Source organism: Lepus europaeus, chromosome 6 (assembly GCF_033115175.1).
Source record: "Lepus europaeus isolate LE1 chromosome 6, mLepTim1.pri, whole genome shotgun sequence".
NCBI lineage: Eukaryota > Metazoa > Chordata > Mammalia > Lagomorpha > Leporidae > Lepus > Lepus europaeus.
In genome coordinates, this window is record NC_084832.1 from 125,935,427 (window position 1) to 125,956,768 (window position 21,342).

A 21,342-nucleotide genomic window follows, 5' to 3' on the forward strand; every position below is an offset into this window, starting at 1 on the left:
ATCCGCGATGTGGGCGTGTCCAGCATTGTCTTCACCACTCTACCAGACATCTGTCCTCAAGTGAGGATTCTGCTGACCGCTGATAAAGGCCCGTGCCGTTCAGGTGAGTAGACAAATCTAGTGTAGTCCACGGGATTTTTTAAGGGTCATTTTCAATGGAGGATTTTTGCCTGAGCCACTGACACTCAAGTGCTTGGTTGGATGCCGCCCCCTTGTAAGTCTCTGCCTAGGGCAGTCTGCTGTCCCCCGAGGGGCTCCTGGGCCATTTCTGCAGTGCAGCCAGCAAGGCGCACGCCTAACCACGCGGCCAAGTCCATCAGACAGGTGTGACTTGGCTTCTTCAGTGCTGTGTGACAGGGGTGGGATGGCGAAGCAGAACCCGAGGTGCCCAAAGGAACCGTCCACTGGTCAGCCAGCCAGTAGCTTGTCTGCATTTGCAATCCACCCAGCACGAGGAATCTCTGCACAGCCCAGAGCCCTGCACGATGCCTCCAGGGTTCCTAAGCGTGACACTGCAGAGTTCCACATATACTACTGAGAATCGTCCTTAGAACCAGCGAGTGCGGATATCCTGAGAGAGCAGGGCTGCGCTAGTCAGCAGTGTGGATCGTGTAGGTGCTTTTAGATACTACATCCATATAATGTAGGTCCTAATACCCCGGGAAGAGAACCAGAGACAGGAAAGTGCCAGGGAAATCAGTGAGTACTGAATTATTTTAGCATTTATTTTATTATTTTCATATACAGTTCTGTCACTCACACTTTGCTTTAAAAAAAGATTTACATTTTATGTAAAGATTGAACTTCAATAAAATAACTTAAAAAACATATACATATATATCACTAAATCTCCATAAAATATACGGTACTTTTGATACAGCGTATGCTAGGATGACTTTGATGGCAATGGTCCACGGTCAGAGTTTGTAAGAGCTATTCCATACATCGTGTGTGGGAACAAATGTACTGAATTGGCCAGGACATGTGAAGAACATACTATAGAACGTGCACTCAGAAACTAAAATATGCTGTTTGAAATACATATATTTTTAAAGCATAGAACTGTTTGGATTGAATCTAGATGTACACTAGAGCTTCTCACCAGGAATTTGAACATTTTATCACAAATAAAAGGATAGCATTGAGTCCGAGTCCAAGTGCTGCCAGGAATCGGTCTGCACAAGTAGCATTCGAACGTCTGCTTGGGCTACATCTTCTTTAGCTTGTGAGGGAGATGGAGTGATACGGAAAGGACTAAAATTTTACAGCTTTACAAAATACTGGTTTTTAATTTAAGGTACTGGTTAGCTGCATGGTCCATCTCCTTTTCTCATTTATACAAGGAAATTAAACATATGAACAGTTGTTTAAAGCAAAGTTCGGGACATCACTGGCAGATGACGGTAGTGAACAAATGACTCCAGTACAGCAGACTGCATTTGATGTAAAGATTTTCAGGAATGACATCGTTGTACGCTCACGAGCCAATGAGAAGGTGGGTACTCTTGTGTCCTTCTGAGCCTAGCACTCGTACAGAACACCTGTCTGGTGGTCACTGGCACATAAACACTCCATTCTGTAAAGGGACAACACACAGGCAGGGGTTGGCAGCAGTTTGCTGTGTGGCATTATGAAATGATTGCTATTTGTGAGGATAGCAGCGGTGTTGCTCACCCTGAAGAACTGAATGTTCTGACAGTTCACACAATGTTGCAACCGGAACCCCTCCAGCCAATCAACTTAACTCTGCCCTAAGTGAGGCTGAGAGAGGGATAGAAAGGGACACAGAAGGGAATGCAGGGAGCGATTCTGAGTCCCTCAGAGACAGCAGCTATTGTACCCGTGCTCCAACACAGTTCGCTCCAGAGCACACACGACGATGCTCAAACCCTAGCCTGGTATGTCACGAAGCTCTTTTGTTCCTAGTTAGTGCAAAGGTCAGAATTTGGCAATGGAAATAATGACAATGGAATAAAATCAGCTGTTAGGTACTAGTATAATCTGATATATTATAACTTGAAATATGGTATAATTTTTTTGCTAATAAAGTCTACATCAGTGAAAGAAAATCAAAATAATCTTCCAGTTCTCCACTGCATCACAGTATTAATAAGCTATATGCATGTCAATAAATTCTGAGAATTTCTTAAATAGCACATAGATAGTGTTTCTGAAACATAACCCCCCCCCCCGACCTTGGATTTCACTTTGACTTTGCTATAAATAATCAAGAAGTTAGGTTATAAATCTATGCTTTCCCTGATGATCCCTGCCATGTATAACAGACACTGAACTCACACTGAAAACTTACGAATGCCTTGTTTTAAGTGATTTCCCATTTTAGAGTAAATAACCTGAAATAATATCTAGATTCCTATGTACTAAAGTCTGGGTCAGTGATAAATTCTGAAGAAGCATTCAGTAGCATTCTCCAGGAACCGCCTATTGCATATGGCTGGGAAGAGACTTTCAAATGGAAATGCTACCTTCTGTTTATTATTTAGGTCTTTCACCTTACATTAAAAATACTTCTGTTTAGGGTGCTGACCAAAGTGCAGCAGTCCACAGTGTCAGCAACGTTTACATCAAGCTGCACCTTTCTCAAGTATCACAGAACCACCGCCCGCCGAGCCTCGGCAGGAACGGTGGCCTTCCCCTGCGTTTTCCTGGAACACAGTGCGCCTCTGGCACGGTGGCAGCACTCAGGAGACCCGTCGCCACAGCTGAGGCCGTGGCGCCTGGTTCCGTCACGCCCTGTATAAACTTCTCACTGCAGGTAAGATGTGTGCTGGTATTTGCAGCGGGATGATTGATAGCGGCAGCCAAAGATGCGGAGAACTGAAGGAGGTGTGCAATATAAAAAAACCTGAAAAGTTTGATTTTTTTTATATACTATAAATGCTCACCAAATCCAAAAATAATACCCTAATTATATAAGGTTCTTTTTCAAGTAATTATTTGTTTTTAAAAAGTTATAAATAATTTTTCTACTGTGTCTCTCTCTCTATGGAGTATTTTTCACTATATAAATAACAAATAGTGCTTTACAGAAGTGGTGCAGGAGAACGGGGAAGAGAACTGTGGCCGATTTTCTCTGTTCTCTGCATTTACGAGGACAGAGCTATAAGCATCGTTTGCTTAGGTCGGGGAGAACAGGCCGTGTTTAGTCGCTCCCTTGATAAAGCTCCGTGCATCAGCCCAGCTGAGGACAGGAGTAAGTTAAGGCTAGAGATACAATAAGGTAAGAATTGAGGCAATCATTTGGATAAATCAGAAAAATAAATTTTTAAAGACAGCACTTAATTGTTCTAAGTACTTTTCTCCTCATTGCACTGTGATTGTACCACACAATAGTTTCCATTTTGTTTTACCTGTATAAAATATTACACAGATAAAAAGTTCCTTATGGGATAAGAAATAATTTTTTTTGTATTAAATCGCATCTGCTTGTCTGGGGGAAAATGGTAATATCCCCTTAGAAACAACTGTCAAAGCACCTAATTCAAGGGGGAAACACCCTAAATAACTGGGTTTTTAATTCTATGGAATTACCAAGGGAGGAAACCTTGTCTTTTAGTCCAGCGGTCAGGGCACTAACGCGACCATTGCAGTGCCTTGGGGGCCTGGAGGGTGAGCCTCCTTGCTGTGTTCTCAGCTTGATGGCTGGGAGAGGAACATGCCGCACGTGAACCGGCTGCCAGACACGCTCTGAAGCCAGAGGCACCACCTCTTCCCTCCGAGAGAGACCTTGCGGAGCTCAGAGCCACATTCAGACGCCGCGCAGGGATGCCTTCCCGCTGCCACAGCAGCGCCTGTGCCCGCCACACCGTGCTTAACAGAGAGGCAGAAATCAAGAATTCACCGATGGGTGCAGAGGATACACGGCAAGTCTTGCCGAAATGTAGAACACACACATTTCTTAGAGACGTGTCCTATGTTACAACTGTTACTTTATAACACTGTAAAATCGCAATTTTTACGCAAGTAAGGGAAAAAAAACCTAAACCAAGCATGAGGAAACAGAGATAAGTCTCTCTCTCTGTCAGTCTCTCCCTCTTTCTCTCTCTCTCTCTGGCAAACTCTCAGGGTAAAAGGAAAAAAGTGTGCAAAATAAAAATTAGGCTATGTTCTTAAGTTACAAAAAGAAGACAATTGAGAACTAAAATCCCCTTAGGAAGATTTAAGAGACTCAGGAAGAAACCAAGCCCCACTCTGGTACTTAACCATCAGTAACAGGATTATTTCTGTTGCCGATTTCCTTCCTGTGTTTGGCTTCAGAGATTCACGTCTGACTGGAAGGGGACACAGTCTGCTGGCAGCCAACGGCAGGCACGGCGAGCAGGGCTCCAGACAGCGGGTGAAGGTAGGATTCTGGCGGGGAACCAAAGCCGGCCCGGAAACACAGGTCACAACAGCGTCGGCCGACACTGCCGGGTGCATGTGTGGGTGACTGACCCATCCAGGGCCCCCTTTCCTTCCTTCCTTCCTTCCTGGCAAGTGTGTGCAAGTGTGTGCTTATCGCTGATGGAGAAACTCCTGCGAGACCTGCTGTGCGCCCTGTTCCCAAGCTCCCGTGCACAGTCCACTTCTGCACTGAGAGGGGCCCCGGGACCTGGACTGGGAACGAGAGACGTGGGAGCCCTCTCTGCACCTGCCGCTGGGTATCAGCCGCTCCCAGGGAGCGCTGCCCCTCAGGAAGTGTGTGTGTGGGTACAACGCCAATTCCTCACTGACACATGTCTGTCACTGGGTCTGTGGCCACTGAGAAGTGCGTGGCCGTGGGGGCAGACAGGTGGTGTAGCACTGAAGCCAGTGGGTACGGTATTCATTCTGGACTAAGGGAAGCAAGTGCACGGATCTGAGTAACAACTGTTAGGCAGAAATCTCGGTGGATTTTTTGTTTTTACGTATCTTGTGGGGAAAAGAAACGATGTCACCCTGGTCGTATCTTCCGCCTACATCAAGTACTCTAGAACCCGAAGCCACTCAGCACTAGACCGGAAAGAGCCAGATCAGAGGCGGGGTCGCGAGGTCACCACTGCTGTTCTCCGCACGTAGCAGCTGAGCTACTCCACGTCAGAGGCGTCGTTGTCAGAGAGGTGGTAGTTGCTGCCCTTCACCCGGATATACTCGATGTACCGCCCCTCGTCAGAGTCCGCCGCGCCGCACGTGCACAGCCTGCTGTCGAAGAGGGATTCAATCTCCTCCAGCTTCTTGCCCTTGGTCTCCGGAAGACAGCCGTAGACAAACACCAGGCCCAGGGCGGCTAGGCTGGCGTAGAGGAAGAAGGCGCCTGCAGGGGAAACAGGACACACGGAGTCAGGGGCTGCGAGGCCGCACGGGGGTGACGTGCTCCCTCAGTCACTCGTAATCACGGCAAGGAGTGGGACCCGGCGATTCTAACCCCGTGAGACCCCGGTAAGGTGCCCCCCTCAGGAAGAGTGAGAGGCCAGGCTGTGCCTGCGCGTGGGCTCCGCAGCCCGCCCCCTGCACACTGACACGGAGTCCTCCAGTGCTGTGCGTGTCTCGTCTCCTAGGTCACGCACCTTTCTTTCTTATTCACCCTGTGTTTCCAGGCCCACGCACAATGGCACCACCGTGGAATCAACCTCCGTGGAAGACAAGGCGACCGCCTCCTTCCAGTCTCTCAGCCAGAAGTCTGGGAGTCGTCCCTGGCCTTTCTCGTGTCACAGCCAACATCCCCCATGTTAGGACATCCTGTCGGCTGCACCCCCAAGGTGACTCCTTCCCCCGTGCCCTTGGCTCTCTCCCAGCAACCTCCTTGCCAGCGTCCTCAAGGTGCAGGAAGGGCGACTGGGTGGTTCTCTCTGCCTATTTCCCAGACTGCCTTCCTTGAAAATACAAGAGCCGGGGTTTCCAAGGGCAGAGAACAGCTAAATGGAGGCTCTGGGGCCTTCAGTGTGGGCAGTGCTGTACCAGAGGCAGGGGAGGGCAGATCCAAATCTGAGAGACAACGGACTGTCCCCGCGGGAGAAGGAACACCTGCTTGGCTGTGTGGCGCGGTGGGAGTCATTCAGGGGCCGGCACTGGGAGGCCGTGGGCGAGCCGCTGCCTCTGCCGGTGTGGGTGTCCCGCACAGGTGCCCTTCGGGGCCAGCTCCCTGTGAGACCTAGAATGGAGATTCGGACGCCTGACTGGGTGGGGGTGGGGGTGGGGGTGGGGTGACTGACAGGACAGCGCTGGGTGGATGTGGCCATTCTGACAGAAACGGACAGAGGCAGGATGGTGACCAAGGTGATCAAGACGGAGCCAGGCTGCCACACTACAACACCATGACCAGAAGCCCAGCCTGGCCTCTCGGAACGTGGTCTTGGATCTTGCAGTACTGGTCACGGTTTGGCAACACCGGCATAATGAAAACCAAGAAACCCCTGTTAGATGCCCATAGGTAAAAGCAGATGGATTAGGAAGGTTCTTAAGAGGAGGGCCATACGGATGCCTGCTTGTGCCCAGAAGCCCAAAGTCAAGGAAATTCTATAAAAATGGAAGACTTCTTAAAAATGTGAGCAGTGGAAACCAGGCAGAAGTCAGAACTGCCTGCCAAGCGTGGGGGCCAGGACAGGCTCCACGCCGCTGGCAACAGCGCTGGAACGCATGTGCTCAGTTCTCTCCCCTGCAGTGAAGGCGGAAATGTCTGGCACGGTCTGCTCCACGGCACAGGAACAAACTCCTCCCGTTTACTGGGGCTCCAGTAAGACTGCCTTCCTCCAGAATAAAGTTCTGGATTACAGAAACTGTCTGTAATGTTGGTGCCATTTCAGTATGGCTTACCGGATGTTGGTACTGGGCAGGCAGGTATAAGCAATGTGGGTTTACAAGGAAACAACTAAACAGGAGGAAGGAGGGGCCAGCACTGTGGTGAAGCAGGGAAAGCTGCCACCTGCGATGCTGGCATCCCACCTGGGCCCTGGTTTGAGTCCTGGCTGCTGCACTTCCGACCCAGCTCCCTGCTAATGGCCTGGAAGAAGCAGCAGCAGATGGGCCAGGGGAGACCCGTACTGAGCTCTGGGCTCAGGGCCGGCCCAGCTCTGGCCATTGTGGCCGTCTGGGGGAGTCAACCAGCAGGTAGGGAGAGAGACAGAGAGATTTTCTCTCTGACACTGAAATAAGTAATTTTTTTTTTAAGGAAGTGAACAAGAACCTTTCTCAAGAGGCATACATGCTTAAAAGGAACATAACACACAGGTTGTGCAAATTGGTAACCCATAGATTAAAATGTCAGAAACGGCACGCTCTCAGCAGACTCGAGTCATCTCTCCCTGCGGGCGAGTGCTGGGCGCACACGCGAGGAAGGCCACACAGAGCTGACGGGTGCTCGCCAGCGTCCATGCAGGGGGCCCACCAGGCCCTGCCTGTGTTTCTCGGCCACTGACGCAGGCTTTTCTGGCACAAGGAATGCAAGAACAAGGAATGCTGGCACCAAAACTGTGCCCAGGGCCGGCGCCATGGCTCAACAGGCTAATCCTCCGCCTTGCGGCGCCGGCACACCGGGTTCTAGTCCCGGTCGGGGCACCGATCCTGTCCCGGTTGCCCCTCTTCCAGGCCAGCTCTCTGCTGTGGCCAGGGAGTGCAGTGGAGGATGGCCTAAGTGCTTGGGCTCTGCACCCCATGGGAGACCAGGAGAAGCACCTGGCTCCTGCCATCGGAACAGCGCGGTGCGCCGGCCGCAGAGCGCCTACCACGGCGGCCGTTAGAGGGTGAACCAACGGCAAAGGAAGACCTTTCTCTCTGTCTCTCTCTCTCTCTCACTGTCCACTCTGCCTGTCACAAAAAAAAAAAAAAAAAAAACAAAACTGTGCCCAGGTGGACTTGTGTTATCTGGTCCTTGATTTCCCACACAAAAAAAGTCCTTTCAAGATGTTTGTATATATTTAGGTCTTTAAGCATTTTCAAGGGTCAGCCAAGACGAGGACATGTTTCCTTTGTTCACATTTATCATGTCATGAGGAAAAGTTCACGAGCTGATGTACAAACTCTCAACTGGCAGGTGGACAGAGCCGCATACTCTATACATGTCCAGTTCAAAGGCAGTGGGTTACTTCTGCAAGACAGAGTTCCTAAATGCTAGGCAGCAGCTGAGAGAGAGGTTCACAGAGATAACGGTGTGCCAGCTAAAGATATTAACAGAAAAACGGCCCAACGTGAGCGGGGTCACGAGAGAGGGCCCACAGTGCTCACCGTGTGTGCTGGTGCTCAGCGTGCATCTACCACTACGTGAGAGGGAGTCACGGCCAACAGGTCCGAGTGCTGCTCGGGAGAGCACGGTGCCCCGGAAGGAACTGGAATGGCGGGGGACACGGTGCAGTCGGGCCCCGCGGTGGGCTGCTGGTCTGCTTGTGGGGTGGCCAGGCCGCCTGTCCACCTGTCCCTGCAGGGAGGAGTGGGGACTGGCCGGGCCTCGGTGCTCTGTGCTCCACACTGCACAGCACGCGGGCCTCCCCTGGAGCCCTAGCACCGCCTGTGAAGTCGTGCGGGCAGCAGGGTCACACTCCGCCAGCACCGAGAAGCCTTTGCGCTTTAGTAAAAATGGACTCAAGGCAGCTTCCTAATGCAGCCAGGCCGCACACTGGGTCTCCCAGCCACGTGTGGTCCACACGCCGGGGTCGCCTTTGGTTTGGGAGTGGGACGTGTTGGGCCTCGCCTGCTGGAGCCGTGCCCCCTGCCCCATCCAGCCTGTTCCCTTACTGATGTCTCTGTTAAGCTGTGAGCTCTGGGACAAGATCGCAGCTGGGAAAGGAGCCGAGTGATGCCTGGGTGAGGACAGTGGCTGGGTGGCAGTGCTCAGCGCTGAGGGACCAGACACTGTTCCCGGGGCGAGAATTCCTCCTCTCTCCAGTGACACTTGCAAGGCCTCAGGGAAATATAAATATTTGTGTGTGTGTAGTTTTTTTTTTTTTTTTTTGACAGGCAGAGTGGATAGTGAGAGAGAGAGACAGAGAGAAAGGTCTTCCTTTTTGCCATTGGTTCACCCTCCAATGGCCGCTGCGGCCGGCACATTGTGCTAATCCGAAGCCAGGAGCCACGTGCTTCTCCTGGTCTCCCATGCGGGTGCAGGGCCCCAGCACTTGGGCCATCCTCCACTGCACTCCCGGGCCATAGCAGAGAGCTGGCCTGGAAGAGGGGCAACCGGGATAGAATCCGGCGCCCCAACCGGGACTAGAACCCGGTGTGCCGGCGCCGCAAGGCGGAGGATTAGCCTGTTAAGCCACGGCGCCGGCCCGTGTGTGTAGCTTTGTAACGGCAAAAAAAATACCTGCAGTCTGTCGATCACAAACAGTACCTAAAAACACAATAGGACAAGTAAGAACAAGATGGAAGAAGTCCTCCTACCATAGTACGTAAGGTACTCCGCTGTGTGCAGGAATGTCAGAGAGACCAGGACGTTGAAAATCCAGTTTATTCCTGATGAACAGGCGTTTCCTGTGCTTCTCGCCCAAAGCGGGTATATTTCAGAGTTCACGGTCCAAGGCATTGGTCCCATTCCTGAGAAACAAAATTTAACTTGGGTAAAACAGCATGTACGGTATTTGAAAAATGGTAGCTCACGTCCTCGCAAAAGGGACATGGAACAATAAGCATGAGCCTTACTTACCAGGGGCGAAGAAAACAAGGTACAAGATGAGGCCCAGGAGAGCAGTCCAGGAGTACGGAGTGGGGCAGAAATTGTAAGCCCAAAACACCTCTTCTGTTTTGAATCTGGTTTCATTTTCACACCTGAAAAATAATGCCGCACAGGTGTGAGCTTGGTGCTCCGGGGCACAGGCGCAGGCATCCAGTGTGGTCTTGGTGGATGGCTAGGGAAGTGCCTACCTGTCTTGAAAAAGGATCCAAAAGGTTTTCCTCAACAACCTTAAGAAATATCCAGTATTAGATACGCGAGGGCACACAGAGCCTGGTGGAGCTAGGTACAGCAGTGGCACAAAACAATACTCTGTTTCTTACCCAGTTCGTGCAAACCGGGATTTCTGGCTGGGCTCTGTCGCTGCTGTGGGGGAGGACCTCTGAGTGGTGGGCGTGTCCTGCAGCTACAGCAAAAACCAAGCTCAGATTGCTGAACCCCATTGTTCCCATCTGTAAAATGGGACTACTATGTTACAGATTAGGAGGGTCACCTGTGAAGGGGCTGCCAGGGGAGAGGGGGGAGCACACAGGACAGAGACCATCGCTGACGTCTGGGTCCAAACCTCTCCCCCCTCCCCTGCTTCCCAATGCACCTGCTTCCCTTCCATCACTCCCAGAAGCCCCTGCTGCCTGGCTCCACAGGGAAGCCACGGATCCTATGGTTTAGACGGACTCCCCGGGTGGACTCCCCGTTCTTCCTCTTGATGACCATGAAGGCAGTGCCAGCGCCAACCTCAGCCACAGAATGGTCACTGCTCCGCCTCCGTCCGCCCTGGGCCTCGACTGGCCAGCCCTCTTCCCGTCCTTGGTGACTCCGGCACCTGCTCAGCCCTCCTCTCCACCCCTCATGCCTTGCCACGTTCGGTGCTCACTTCTGGCCCACCCAAGCATACCGTGGCCTTGTGCCTCCTCGTTCCATCTCTGCAAGGACACGGCACTTCCCCCCTGCTGGGTGTGCAAACCTCACCCGGGGCTTTCCTGGTCATTGTGCCACATCCCAAACCACAGTCTTGGCAGAATCTTCTTTTAGGAATGTATGGGAAAGGCAGACAGACACAGACATCTTTGGCCCCCTGGTCCACTTGTGGAGCCTGGAGGGGGGGTGGCAGTGGCGCCATCACTTCCTCATCTGTGAAATGAAAGGACATCACAGGTGGGCGGGGACACTCAGTGTCCTCATGGGCACAGGGCCCTGCACCTGGGCCCTGAGCACGGGGCCCAGCCTGTGACCTCCTGGTGCCGCTCGTGCCAGTTCTGCTGTAGGTGCTCCCACGTTCCCTGTGTCACAGTGGCTTCCAACCCTGGCCCAGCCTGTGTTTCAGTGTCTTCCTACCACTTCTGCACATCCCCTCCATTTCAAGTCCAAGTGGAGCACGGTGGCTGAGACCATGAGCACTGGCCCCGGCTCCCGAGGTGCAGACCCAGGCTGGGTCAACCCCTGAGCAGGGAGCGTGGATGTGACCCAGGTACCGTGCTCATCTCACATCCACCTCAAAGAGGCCCTGGAGGCTCAGGCTTAGACCAAGAATTTCACCCGTGACAGGCGGGAAATCGTCCTTTCTAGACGCTTTCTGGAAACTTACTCTTTCTCTCCGTATCAGCACCACCAGAGCGCGTACCATGTACGTCGGCCTCACTCTCTCCCCCGGCCCCGGGATCGCTGTTTCTGGGCCTCACCCTGAGTGCACGTGACCTGTGACGAGCACAGGGTGCCCGCGACAGGAAGTGGGACTGAACGCTGAAGGCTCTCTCCTGCTGGGCAGAAGCCTCCACGGCGCTGGAAGCCTGGGACGGGGGCGGGAGGAACTGAAGGCCATGCCAGCCCAAAGCCCGCAAGACGTGGAAGTCCTGGGTGTGAGACTAAATGGAGTCCCAGTCGTGCACGTGGGCTGGACCCTCGCGAGCTGTAAACAGAGGGCCCCAGGTGCACAGAAGCCGCGACATCACACGTGTGCAGCGGCAGGAAACGCACGGCCCCCACTCGCCTCCCCATGCCCGGGATCCGACTCCTGCCACTCAGACCACGCGGTCTCTCCCCCAGCTGCCCACAAAGCAGGGCCTGCAGCTGTCCTAGGCACCACCCCCTCCTCCAGCCAGACCGGACCACGGGTTTTCTTAGCACACGTCCAGCAGACCCGGTGTGTTCCGCAGCCGATTCCCGCACTCACAGCCGACTCACCCCCGCTATCTGCCGTCAGCACCACCCCGGCCCTCAGGGCCCCCACGATGCCCCCGTGTCAGCTGCTGTCCATGTCTGTCTCCTCATCACCACACAGCACCCTGGGCAATCCTCTCCCTGGGCTCCTCCTGCCGCTGCCCCAAGGCCCAGCCCAGGCAGCGCCACAGGTGGCACAGCGGGTAAGCAACATGGGTTTGCATCTCCAATGACCAGCTGTGCATCTCTGGGAAAGTTTCCTACCCTCTCTGTTAAAACAGGTGTTCATAAGGCGCTATGAAGATTAAATGTACGTGTCTGCCAAAGGCAGACTGTCTGAAAGGCAGAATGACAGACATTTTGCATCTCTGGTTCACTCTGAAAATGATCACAACTGATGCTGAGCCGGGCAGAAGCCAGGAGTCTGAAACTAAACCCGAGCCGCCTACAGGGGTGATGGGGTTCAAGCACTTGGGCCGGCATCTGATGCCGCCCGTGTGCACGAGCAGGGAGCTGGACTGGGGCAGAGCAGCTGGGGCCTTGAACTGGCGCCTGCAGTTAGGATGCAGGCGCTGCGGGTGGTGGCTTAACCCACTGTGCCCCGTCGCTGGCCCCTCCAAGTCCCCAGTCCATCACAGTGCTCAGAGGGCGGGGAGGCCTCCTGCGTGGCTCACCAGGCCCTCTCCTTTGCCTCTGAGCAGAAAACTGCAGCAGCAACGCCCAACCAATGACCCTGCACCCCACTACCCGCCACTGAGACCGTCTCGAACTAGGACGATCCCGGAGCAAGGAAGGCGGCAGGCGTCTCGCACAGGGATTGACCATAAGTTCAAGTCCCAGCTTCACTCCCACTGACAACTTCTTGCTAAGTGGCTCAGAGTAGCTGGGACCTCATCACCCACAGGGGAGACACAGATGTGACCATGGCCTGGCCCAGCTCGCACATGTCGGGCACTTGGGGAGTAAAGCCATGAACAGGCAGAAAGGAAAAACGCAGGCAGGTAGGTTCCGGAGGGAGGGATGCCTATAAATACGTAAAATTCACTGAAACTTATTTCCGCTCTGATCCCACTTCTCTGCGTAGCGTCCCGCTGTGCAAGGCGCGGATGCCGGCTGCGTGGTCACCTCCGCTGGTTTCAGGACAGCCTAAGGGCGCTGGCCCAGCCGAAGTCACACCCGCAGGCAACACGCGAGTGGGATGCCGCCACGTCCCACCGGAGGCATTGCTAATGGCCTCCGTGCGCCAGCGGGCTGGCTGGGCCAGAGGTTGCTGCAAGCAAGGAAACCATAGCGCCCCCTGGCGGCACACCTGGACATCGCGGCTCTGGACCGGCTCGGCCTCTGCAGTGGACAGTGAGACCCTCGCCACAGTCCACCCTAAGTAAAACACTCTCAGCTCCCTACACAAGCGCTGAGCTTTCTGTAGCACCCTTTAGTCACCAGGATGAGATTATTTATCCTTCTCACATGACATGGGAGAGGGAGAAAGACACAAACTGTATTGACAAAGCAAACCTCCAAGCGTCACCTATCCAGCCCTAATCGATGATAAAATTATGGCACATCACCCCTCAAGGTGCCTACTATAAGGTATTGAGTTTTGGAGACGGGGTGGTGAGGCTTACTATGGTCTCGGGCAAGCACCTGCCATCCCTTCCACCCCGCTTTGGGTCACTGAGCTGTGGGGAGATGGCCAGGCCGTAACCCACAACACATGGTGTCCCTAGGGGCTGACACTCGCTCTTCTGTATGGCATCGGTGACACACTCGGGGTGGCTTCTCTCGTAGCTCCCTGTACAGCTTTATCATGACCCTTCCAAGAGCTGAGAACGCAAACATGAACCCACTTCTCTCAACACGGACGGCAGTGACGAAGCTTAGTCCACGGCCCTGACTCCTCCCAGCCCCCCAGGGGGCCGGCAGGTGCTCAGAAGGCTGTGGTGGAAGGCAGTACAGCTCTTCCTTTTGGACTCATCCTGTTTAGAATCTGCCTCCTGGCCACACCCATCCCACTTCCGGTTCCACCACGAGGGACTCTGGGTGGTGGGAGGGGGCAAGACCAAAGCAGGCAGAGGCAGGGAGACGTCCAAGGGGAATCAGAGCAGCAGACTGGCACAACATGGCCATTCAGGCCTGAGGGGCTCTCCAGCCACGAGAGACTTCAAGGGTTTCATTCGATGAGGGCGCCCAGTGTGGAATCCCAGCTTCTGCAGCACAGGACACGGCTTCCGCTGTCCTCATTGTACAGATCATGTAAGCCAGGGCTGGGAGGCTCAACAGCTCGCCCAGAGCTCAGCACGCTGCCCAGGGACCATGCAGCCGGGGGCAGGCAGGCGGGCACAGAGCTCCGGTGTGGGCCAGGAAATGGGGGCCGGCACGAGCACGTCCTCCCACTTTCTAGTTTTCCCAAAGGCCCTGGGTCCGAACCCCTGGCTAGCTGGGCCCGGTGGTTTTTCAAACGCTCTCCTCCCTCTTTATCAAGGCCTTCACCCACATCCAGACGCTCGACGAGGTGGTGCTGTGGGCCCCTGCCCTGCAGTCAGCTGCCTGCTCTGAGGGTCTGCACGACGCCCGAGCGCTGGCAGGACATTCTGGCTTGTCTGTCACACGGATGAGCAGAGAACTGAGCGCAGGGAGCTCAGCAGAGCCTTTTCTGGGTGACCACTGATTGATAAGATGCTAATACTTGTATAACAACCACTGAGGGACTGAAAACCGCATTCAAAGCTAAATAACACAACAGTCAATGGAACGAATGACGCAGGTCATCGCAGGTGGCACAGGATAACAGGCACAGGTGCCTGCTGTGACGGGGCCCTGGGCTGACCCCATCCCTGTGGGGCTCACTTCCTGGACGAGGCTTCTCCACCTGGAAGGGCCCCCACTCGCGCCTGAGGTCTCTTTTTCCCTGGCTTATCTGGAGACGTCTACGACCCTCGTGAGACAGGGAACTCCGGGGAGGACCCCAGACCTGTCACCTTGCTTTCCTTGCCCAGGCACCCCAGGCGAGCAGTTAGCATGCTTCACACAGCCCAAGTACCGGCTGCACGTTTGTCAAGTCAAACAACAGAAAACGTGGATCAGTTCCCACTAAGCCGGTCTTTGGCTCCCGGACACCAATTTCTCCCCTGCATTGCAAGTACCAGAGAGGACAGCGGTGTATCTCCTGTCCAAATGCCTTCCATCCTGTGAAATCTAGGTCTGCTTCGTTGAAATAGTGACTCCCAGTGGCCGTATGAAGACAGACAGGGTTCTTCAGAACTGGGAGATCCATGCGGATCGTCCCAAGGGTTAAGAATTCCAAGCTACATCAGGGCTCTGATTTTCTCTTTTTCTGCAGCAAGACGGCCCCTGGGAGCCCGCCTGCTCTGTCTGCAGCTGCAGGGAAGTGAACACAAGCTGGTTTACGGCTGTGGGCAGGCTTGATGCAAACAACGCACTGAGGTCGGGGGTCTCTTCAGCCCAGTCTACAGCTGCCTTCCACCACGGGTGAGTTCCTGACCGCTTCATGAAGCCGCGCCCCCAAGAGAAACGTCCTTGATGGGGCTGACGGAGCCTGCTTGGAGCCCCACCACCCCTTGTGTCCCTGTCGATGCAGTCCAGCTTTGCCGTAATTCAAGGCAGGAGCAGCAGCATTCCCATGTTGCACAGGCGACAATTCCTTTTTAGTGCAGCCACTTCCCGAGGATCCCATGGCTGGTCTGCAACCCTCCTGCCTGTTTGCTCCTCTCCGCACAAGCTCCCACCAGTTCAGGCGCACACGGAACCTCTCTTTCCAGAGATGTCTCGCTTTCTAGGGAATCCGAGTGGAAAAAGAGGCAGGCATGGGCACTCCTAACTCTCCCCCAACGAAGCTTTCTCCCAGTGCCAGCAGCCACAGCGGTCTCCATCAGAGTGGAAAACACACGTGGAAGTGGGCAGCCCCCGGGCAGCGCTGGGCCTCAGTGTGCTGTGCCCTCTGGCTCCGTGTATGCCCTGGCTAGCAGGAGCCGGCGCTCCCGGGAACACACTGCGTGAGCACAGCTGTGCAGGCTGAGGGCCGGTGTCGCGGCTGTGTGAGAGGAGCTGCCCGGGACCACAGCGTGCAGGATGGCCGCCGACGCGGTCACAGCAGGAAGCAATGAGAAAAGCACACAGCTCCAGAAGCTGCTCCGGGGACGCAATGGCAGAAGGGGCGTCTCAGCCCCTATCTTACAAGGAAACCGTGCCACTAGGCACTGACGTAAGTGCTCCATGAACTACGAGGAGACAGAAAGCCGTTCTCGTGCAACTGTGCCCTGCCAGGCAGTCCCCGGGACCTCGCCTGCAGTCACTGGAAGACACACCAGCTCCACAGCTCAAGTGCCATCAGGCAGCTGCCTTTCTTCCCACTTCCGGATTTCTACGAACACTTCTGCAACTCCTCACCGATGCTCCGCCGTGAAACTAAGCCGTCAGCCGGATGAGATCGATCTGAGTCCTCCCCAACCAGACAGCTTCCCCCCCACCCCCACCATGTGGACGGATGACTCGATTCCCAGGTCCATCAACATCCACCCCACCCTCCCTTCTAATCGGATCCTGGCCCTGGAGCACGATGAGCCAGGACACACGATGGGCACATGGCAGCTCCCCCCCCGCCGGCTTCCCCCTTGGCAGTGGGGGGGCTTCTCCAGCCCCCACGGCACCTGGTCCCCAGGTACAGTCCAGTCCCACGCACAGTGGGGCTCAATAAATACTTGCTCGGTAAATGACAACTTTTTGCCTTTTGCCAAGTGGGACAGAGAAACACTGCCTCATGGTTCTAGGGTTTCCAAAGGATTCGAGTTAGTGATGTGGTTTTGTACCCCACTCTTGGCAGGACTCTTATTTTGTTAGTTCAGAGCAAATCATTGAACATTACGTACATTTGACGTTCAAGTTATCATCCTTTTAATAAATGTATCCTCTCACTGAAGACATCTGTTGTATTCTAGGTATAAGAACAAAAACCAGGATAGGTGAATTTAAATATTCATTCTTTATATCATGCAAAAAGAATTTACTGTAAGTGCCAGTTAAAATTATTAGATATATAGCGAGAAAACAAATTGACAGGTGAGAGGAGGAGTTTGTGTGTTTCCCGGCACACACACACACACAGGCTCCTGAGCATTCAACACAGAAGAGCCGTCAGTGCTCAGTGGTGGGTGGGCTTCCCGGGGTCCCCGCCACAGGCTGCAGGCTGTCTGAGCACCGCTGCCTGTGTCTGTGCAGGGCCTGGGAGATCAGTTCTACATCCTGGCAGTGAGAAAGACTCTGAGCACCTGAATAAGCCGCAGGAAACCTTGGACTGTGGGCATCTGATAAACACAAGGACGGGAACTCTGCAGTGTTCGGCCTGTCTTGCATTGTCAATGAGCCCGCACTCTATGGGGACAAGGAAACCATGGTCATGAATGACGCCAAGAAATGAGACCAAGGTCTTAGGAAATAAAGAAAAAATGGACAGAAATCAACAAACAACAGATGCTGGAGAGGATGTGGGGAAAAGGCACACTAACCCACTGCTGGTGGGAATGCAAACTGGTAAAGCCACTATGGAAGTCAGTCTGGAGATTCCTCAGAAACCTGAACATAACCCTACCATACAACCCAGCCATCCCACTCCTTGGAATTTACCCAAAGGAAATTAAATTGGCAAATAAAAAAGCCATCTGCACATTAATGTTTATTGCAGCTCAATTCACAATAGCTAAGACCTGGAACCAACCCAAATGCCCATCAACAGTAGACTGGATAAAGAAATTATGGGACATGTACTCCATAGAATACTATACAGCAGTCAAAAACAATGAAATCCGGTCATTTGCAACAAAATGGAGGCATCTGGAAAACATCATGCTGAGTGAAATAAGCCATTCCTAGAGGGACAAATATCATATGTTCTCCCTGATCTGTGACAACTGAGGACCTAAAAGGAAACCTGTAGAAGTGAAATGGACAGTCAGCCCTTGTCCTGTCGAAGAACAGCTTACTATTTTATTCCTTTTAGTATTTTCTTTTTCTACTTAATACCACTGATTGAACTCTTTACTTAACACAAAATTATTCTTAGGTGTTTAAATCCAATTTAAAATTGATCCCTGTGGAAAATAAGAGTGGGAATAAGAGGAGGAGGAGATGTACCATTCGGCACACATTCCCACGGACTTACCCCTAAGGGCCTGTGAATATATTAGTGACCCATGATGGTGCATGAGTGGAACTACTTGGGAAACACAGTTCATATTCCACGTTGTCTAACAATGACAAATGGTAAATGCACCACGTGGGCTGGTGATAGACTGGTGTCTGCTAGTCATGAATGCACAAAGTCTGGAGGGCCCTGATCACTGGCTGATGCATGGAACAAGTTTTACTGGCACACATTCATTGATGCATGGTGCTGTCAGACCCAACACAGGAACCTGGCCTCTGTACAAGAGGACATCCATCTATGGATCCCAGGAACCATTACATAATGATAAACGACACACTGGTATTGGGAACATTTCAAAAAGCTCATGGAAAGGAAATATAATGATAAAAGCATGTATGGATTCCACTTCCAGGAGACCTACAGAGGTCCCCACGGCCCGGGCATGGCTCTCTGTACGTGCCCAAGCACTGGGAACCATCTAGAACATTACATTTTTGGGAGGCACGACTAACAGAATGCTGAGTTCAGTCAGAAGCTAGCTCTACAAGCCAAGCTGTCCTGCACCTGGGATTCCCACACTCACACTCCAACGGCACATCCACGTGGATCCGCCCTGCTGACATCATGAAATAAACGCGTGCACTTCAGAGTCCCTGGAGGGGTGGACGTTTAGCCTAGTGTCAGGGACAACAGCAGGGACATCTGTGTCCCCTACCAGAGCGCCTGCATTCAAACGCCTCACTCCAGCTCCAGAAGCCAGCTTCCTCGGTGCAGACCGTGGGATGTGGTGGTGACAGCTCAAGTTACCACGTCCCTAACACCCACACGGAGCCCCAGATTGACTCCATCTGCTTCAGCCTGGCCCAACGCCAGCTGGTGCAGGCATCTGGGGAATGAACCAGCAGATGGGGAGTCCTCTTAATTAAAAAAAAAATTAAAGTTTCTGGAAAAAATGATCTGTTAAATAAATCTGCCTTGGTGTAAAATGTTTGAATTTCATTATGCATCATTGTAACATGCAGAGTGATGAAACGATTTTTGAAATCTATGCTGTTCTTTCACAATATACATTGTCCATCAACTTTTTTTCTTTAAAAAGAATTATTTTTTTCAAAGACAGAGTTACAGAGAGAAGAAGAGACAGAGACAGGGAGGTCTTCCATCTACTCGTTCACTCCCTAAATGTTCACAATGCCTGGAGCTGGGCTGATTCGGAGCCAGGAGTTTCTTCCAGGTTTCCCACGTAGGACTATGGCCACGCTCCACTGCTTTCCCAAGCGCATTCGCAGGGGGCTGGATAGGAATTGGAGCTGGCTCTGCAGGCCGGGGCTTTAACTCATTGTGCCACAGTGCAGGCCCCTCCATGAACTTTTTGAAGATCCCTTGAATTGTGGCTTGTTCTTTCCTCACACATAATTAAAAACCTAATTTTTGCAAGTATATGCAAATAAAATTGTTCATGCATTCATTCATAAACTATCACACACACGGAATTACAGACTTTCTACATACACCTCAAAGGACAGCCGTAAAGAACCACTGCTTCACCCCGAAGCAGGCTGAGAACCACGCTGTCATCCGATGCTGGAAACTGGGCTTTTCCCCACCAGCCCTGGAGGTACCGGCCATGAATTCAGAGTAAGTCATGCGCTTGTTTTTCTGTATAGGGATATGGTCTACACTTCCATTTCTCAAAAATGATACTGCTTGCCTGTGCCTACTTTAAATATTTTTTTATTTATTTATTTTTTGGCAGAGATACACAGTGAGAGACTGAAAGGTCTTCTGTCCGTTGGTTCACCCCCCCACCAAAAATGGTCACTACAGCCAGCCCTGCGCCGATCCGAAGCCAGGAGCCAGGTGCTTTTCCTGGTCTCCCATGCAGGTGCCCAAGCACTTAGACCATCCTCCACTGCCCTGCTGGGCCACAGCAGAGAGTTGGACTGGAAGAGGAGCAACCAGGACTAGAACCTGGCGCCCATATGGGATGCCGGCGCTGCAGGCGGAGGATTAGCCAAATGAGCCATGGCGCCGGCTCCTCCTGTGCCTATTTTGAAATTGTAATAATGCAGTATTACAGGCTTTCTTTTTTAAAAAAATATTTATTTACTTACTTATTGTAAAGACAAAGCAACAGAGAATAAGAGGGAAAGAAATCTTCCCAAATCCCCACCCCCTTTCAAAAGATCACATCCATGGTGGTTTTCCTCGTTCCTCAAATCCAACACCTTTGCTCTCTGCGGGTGCGTGGCTGCTGCCCTGTGTTTCTCTCACTTCTCTGTGGTGCCCAGTTCCATGCATATTCAGAGAACTGCACTGGGAGCTGCTCATTTTATCTGCAAGTTTCTCTGTGGAGTGAGCTGCGGCCTGCACCGAGGAGGATCCTTCCAGACAGGATTGGTGTCTGTGGTGTCTGCCGGTGCCGGGCACCTGGCAGGGCTGCAGCTCCTGAGCCAGGTGCAGGGGATGCCACACCGGACACTGGGCAGGCACAGGGAGCGTGAGGGAATTCAGGCTGAGGCCCATGTGAGGGCTGACTTCCGGTGTTAAATGCTTCCGGTAGAGCACTTTGCACGGGCGTCTGTGTCAGCACGGGGAATTCAGAGTCTCCTTGTGGTCCTTTTACGCTGCGGGGCTAAGACAACGTATGCCCAACCGGTGGATCAACCCTCTGAAGCTGAGTCACCTGAAGAATGGTAGTGACTTCGGAAGGGGCGGTCTGGCCGGCCTCGTTCTCCCTACAACCAGCCATGAGGATCGTTCTGGGGGCAACGTCCTCCACGTTCCAAGGCCAGGAAACGGCTTTGAGCGCCACCCACAGGTCACCTGCAGCAACGAACCTAAATAAACCACCTCTGTGAAGAGCGCCTGGTCTGCCAGCTGCTCCCACGGCACCGCGTGCACCTGAAATCTGTCAGCGAGCGCCCTGGACTACTCCCGCCAGTGCAGGGATCCGCGTGTGGGCCATTCCTTCACAGAGGTGCTGTTCTCTGTCTGCAAAGAACAAGAGCACCGTGCTTCGGGCATTTCTCTGGACTCTGCCCTTGCAAAGGCCTCTGTGTGCCTGGATGCTTAACCAAAGCCACGTACTATTCTCTTATTCATTTGCTCGTGTCCCAATGTGGTTCCTAGGCCCAGGAAAGTGCCCACGGAAGAACTAAGAAGTGAGATTTTTTTTCTCTTTATAACAGCTACAGAGATAGAATTCACTCACCATGAGATGCACCCTTTTCAGTACACAGCTCAGTGATTTTTTTTTAAAAAAAGGTTCATTCACAGTTGTGAAACCATCATCACTGCCTAACCGTGGATCACTCTCATCACAGCAACAAGAAACCCCAAACCTAGGGCATTCCCTCGCCAAGGTCTCTTTTCCTGGCCCCCA

General features: G+C 52.9%; 1 protein-coding gene across 1 annotated transcript in view; it reads right to left on the minus strand.

Annotated features, from left to right (window-relative positions):
• Positions 1-716: 716 nt before the first annotated feature.
• The window catches only part of SLC2A13 (solute carrier family 2 member 13), a 333,838-nt gene continuing 313,212 nt past the window's right edge, over positions 717-21,342 (minus strand). Inside the window, exons 8-10 of the mRNA XM_062195072.1 lie at positions 9,614-9,735; positions 9,352-9,504; positions 717-5,293 (exon numbers count right to left, since the gene is read on the minus strand). Of these exons, the coding sequence (XP_062051056.1) occupies positions 5,067-5,293; positions 9,352-9,504; positions 9,614-9,735 (502 nt within the window). The 3' untranslated portion in view covers positions 717-5,066. The remainder of the gene's footprint in view (positions 5,294-9,351; positions 9,505-9,613; positions 9,736-21,342) is intronic.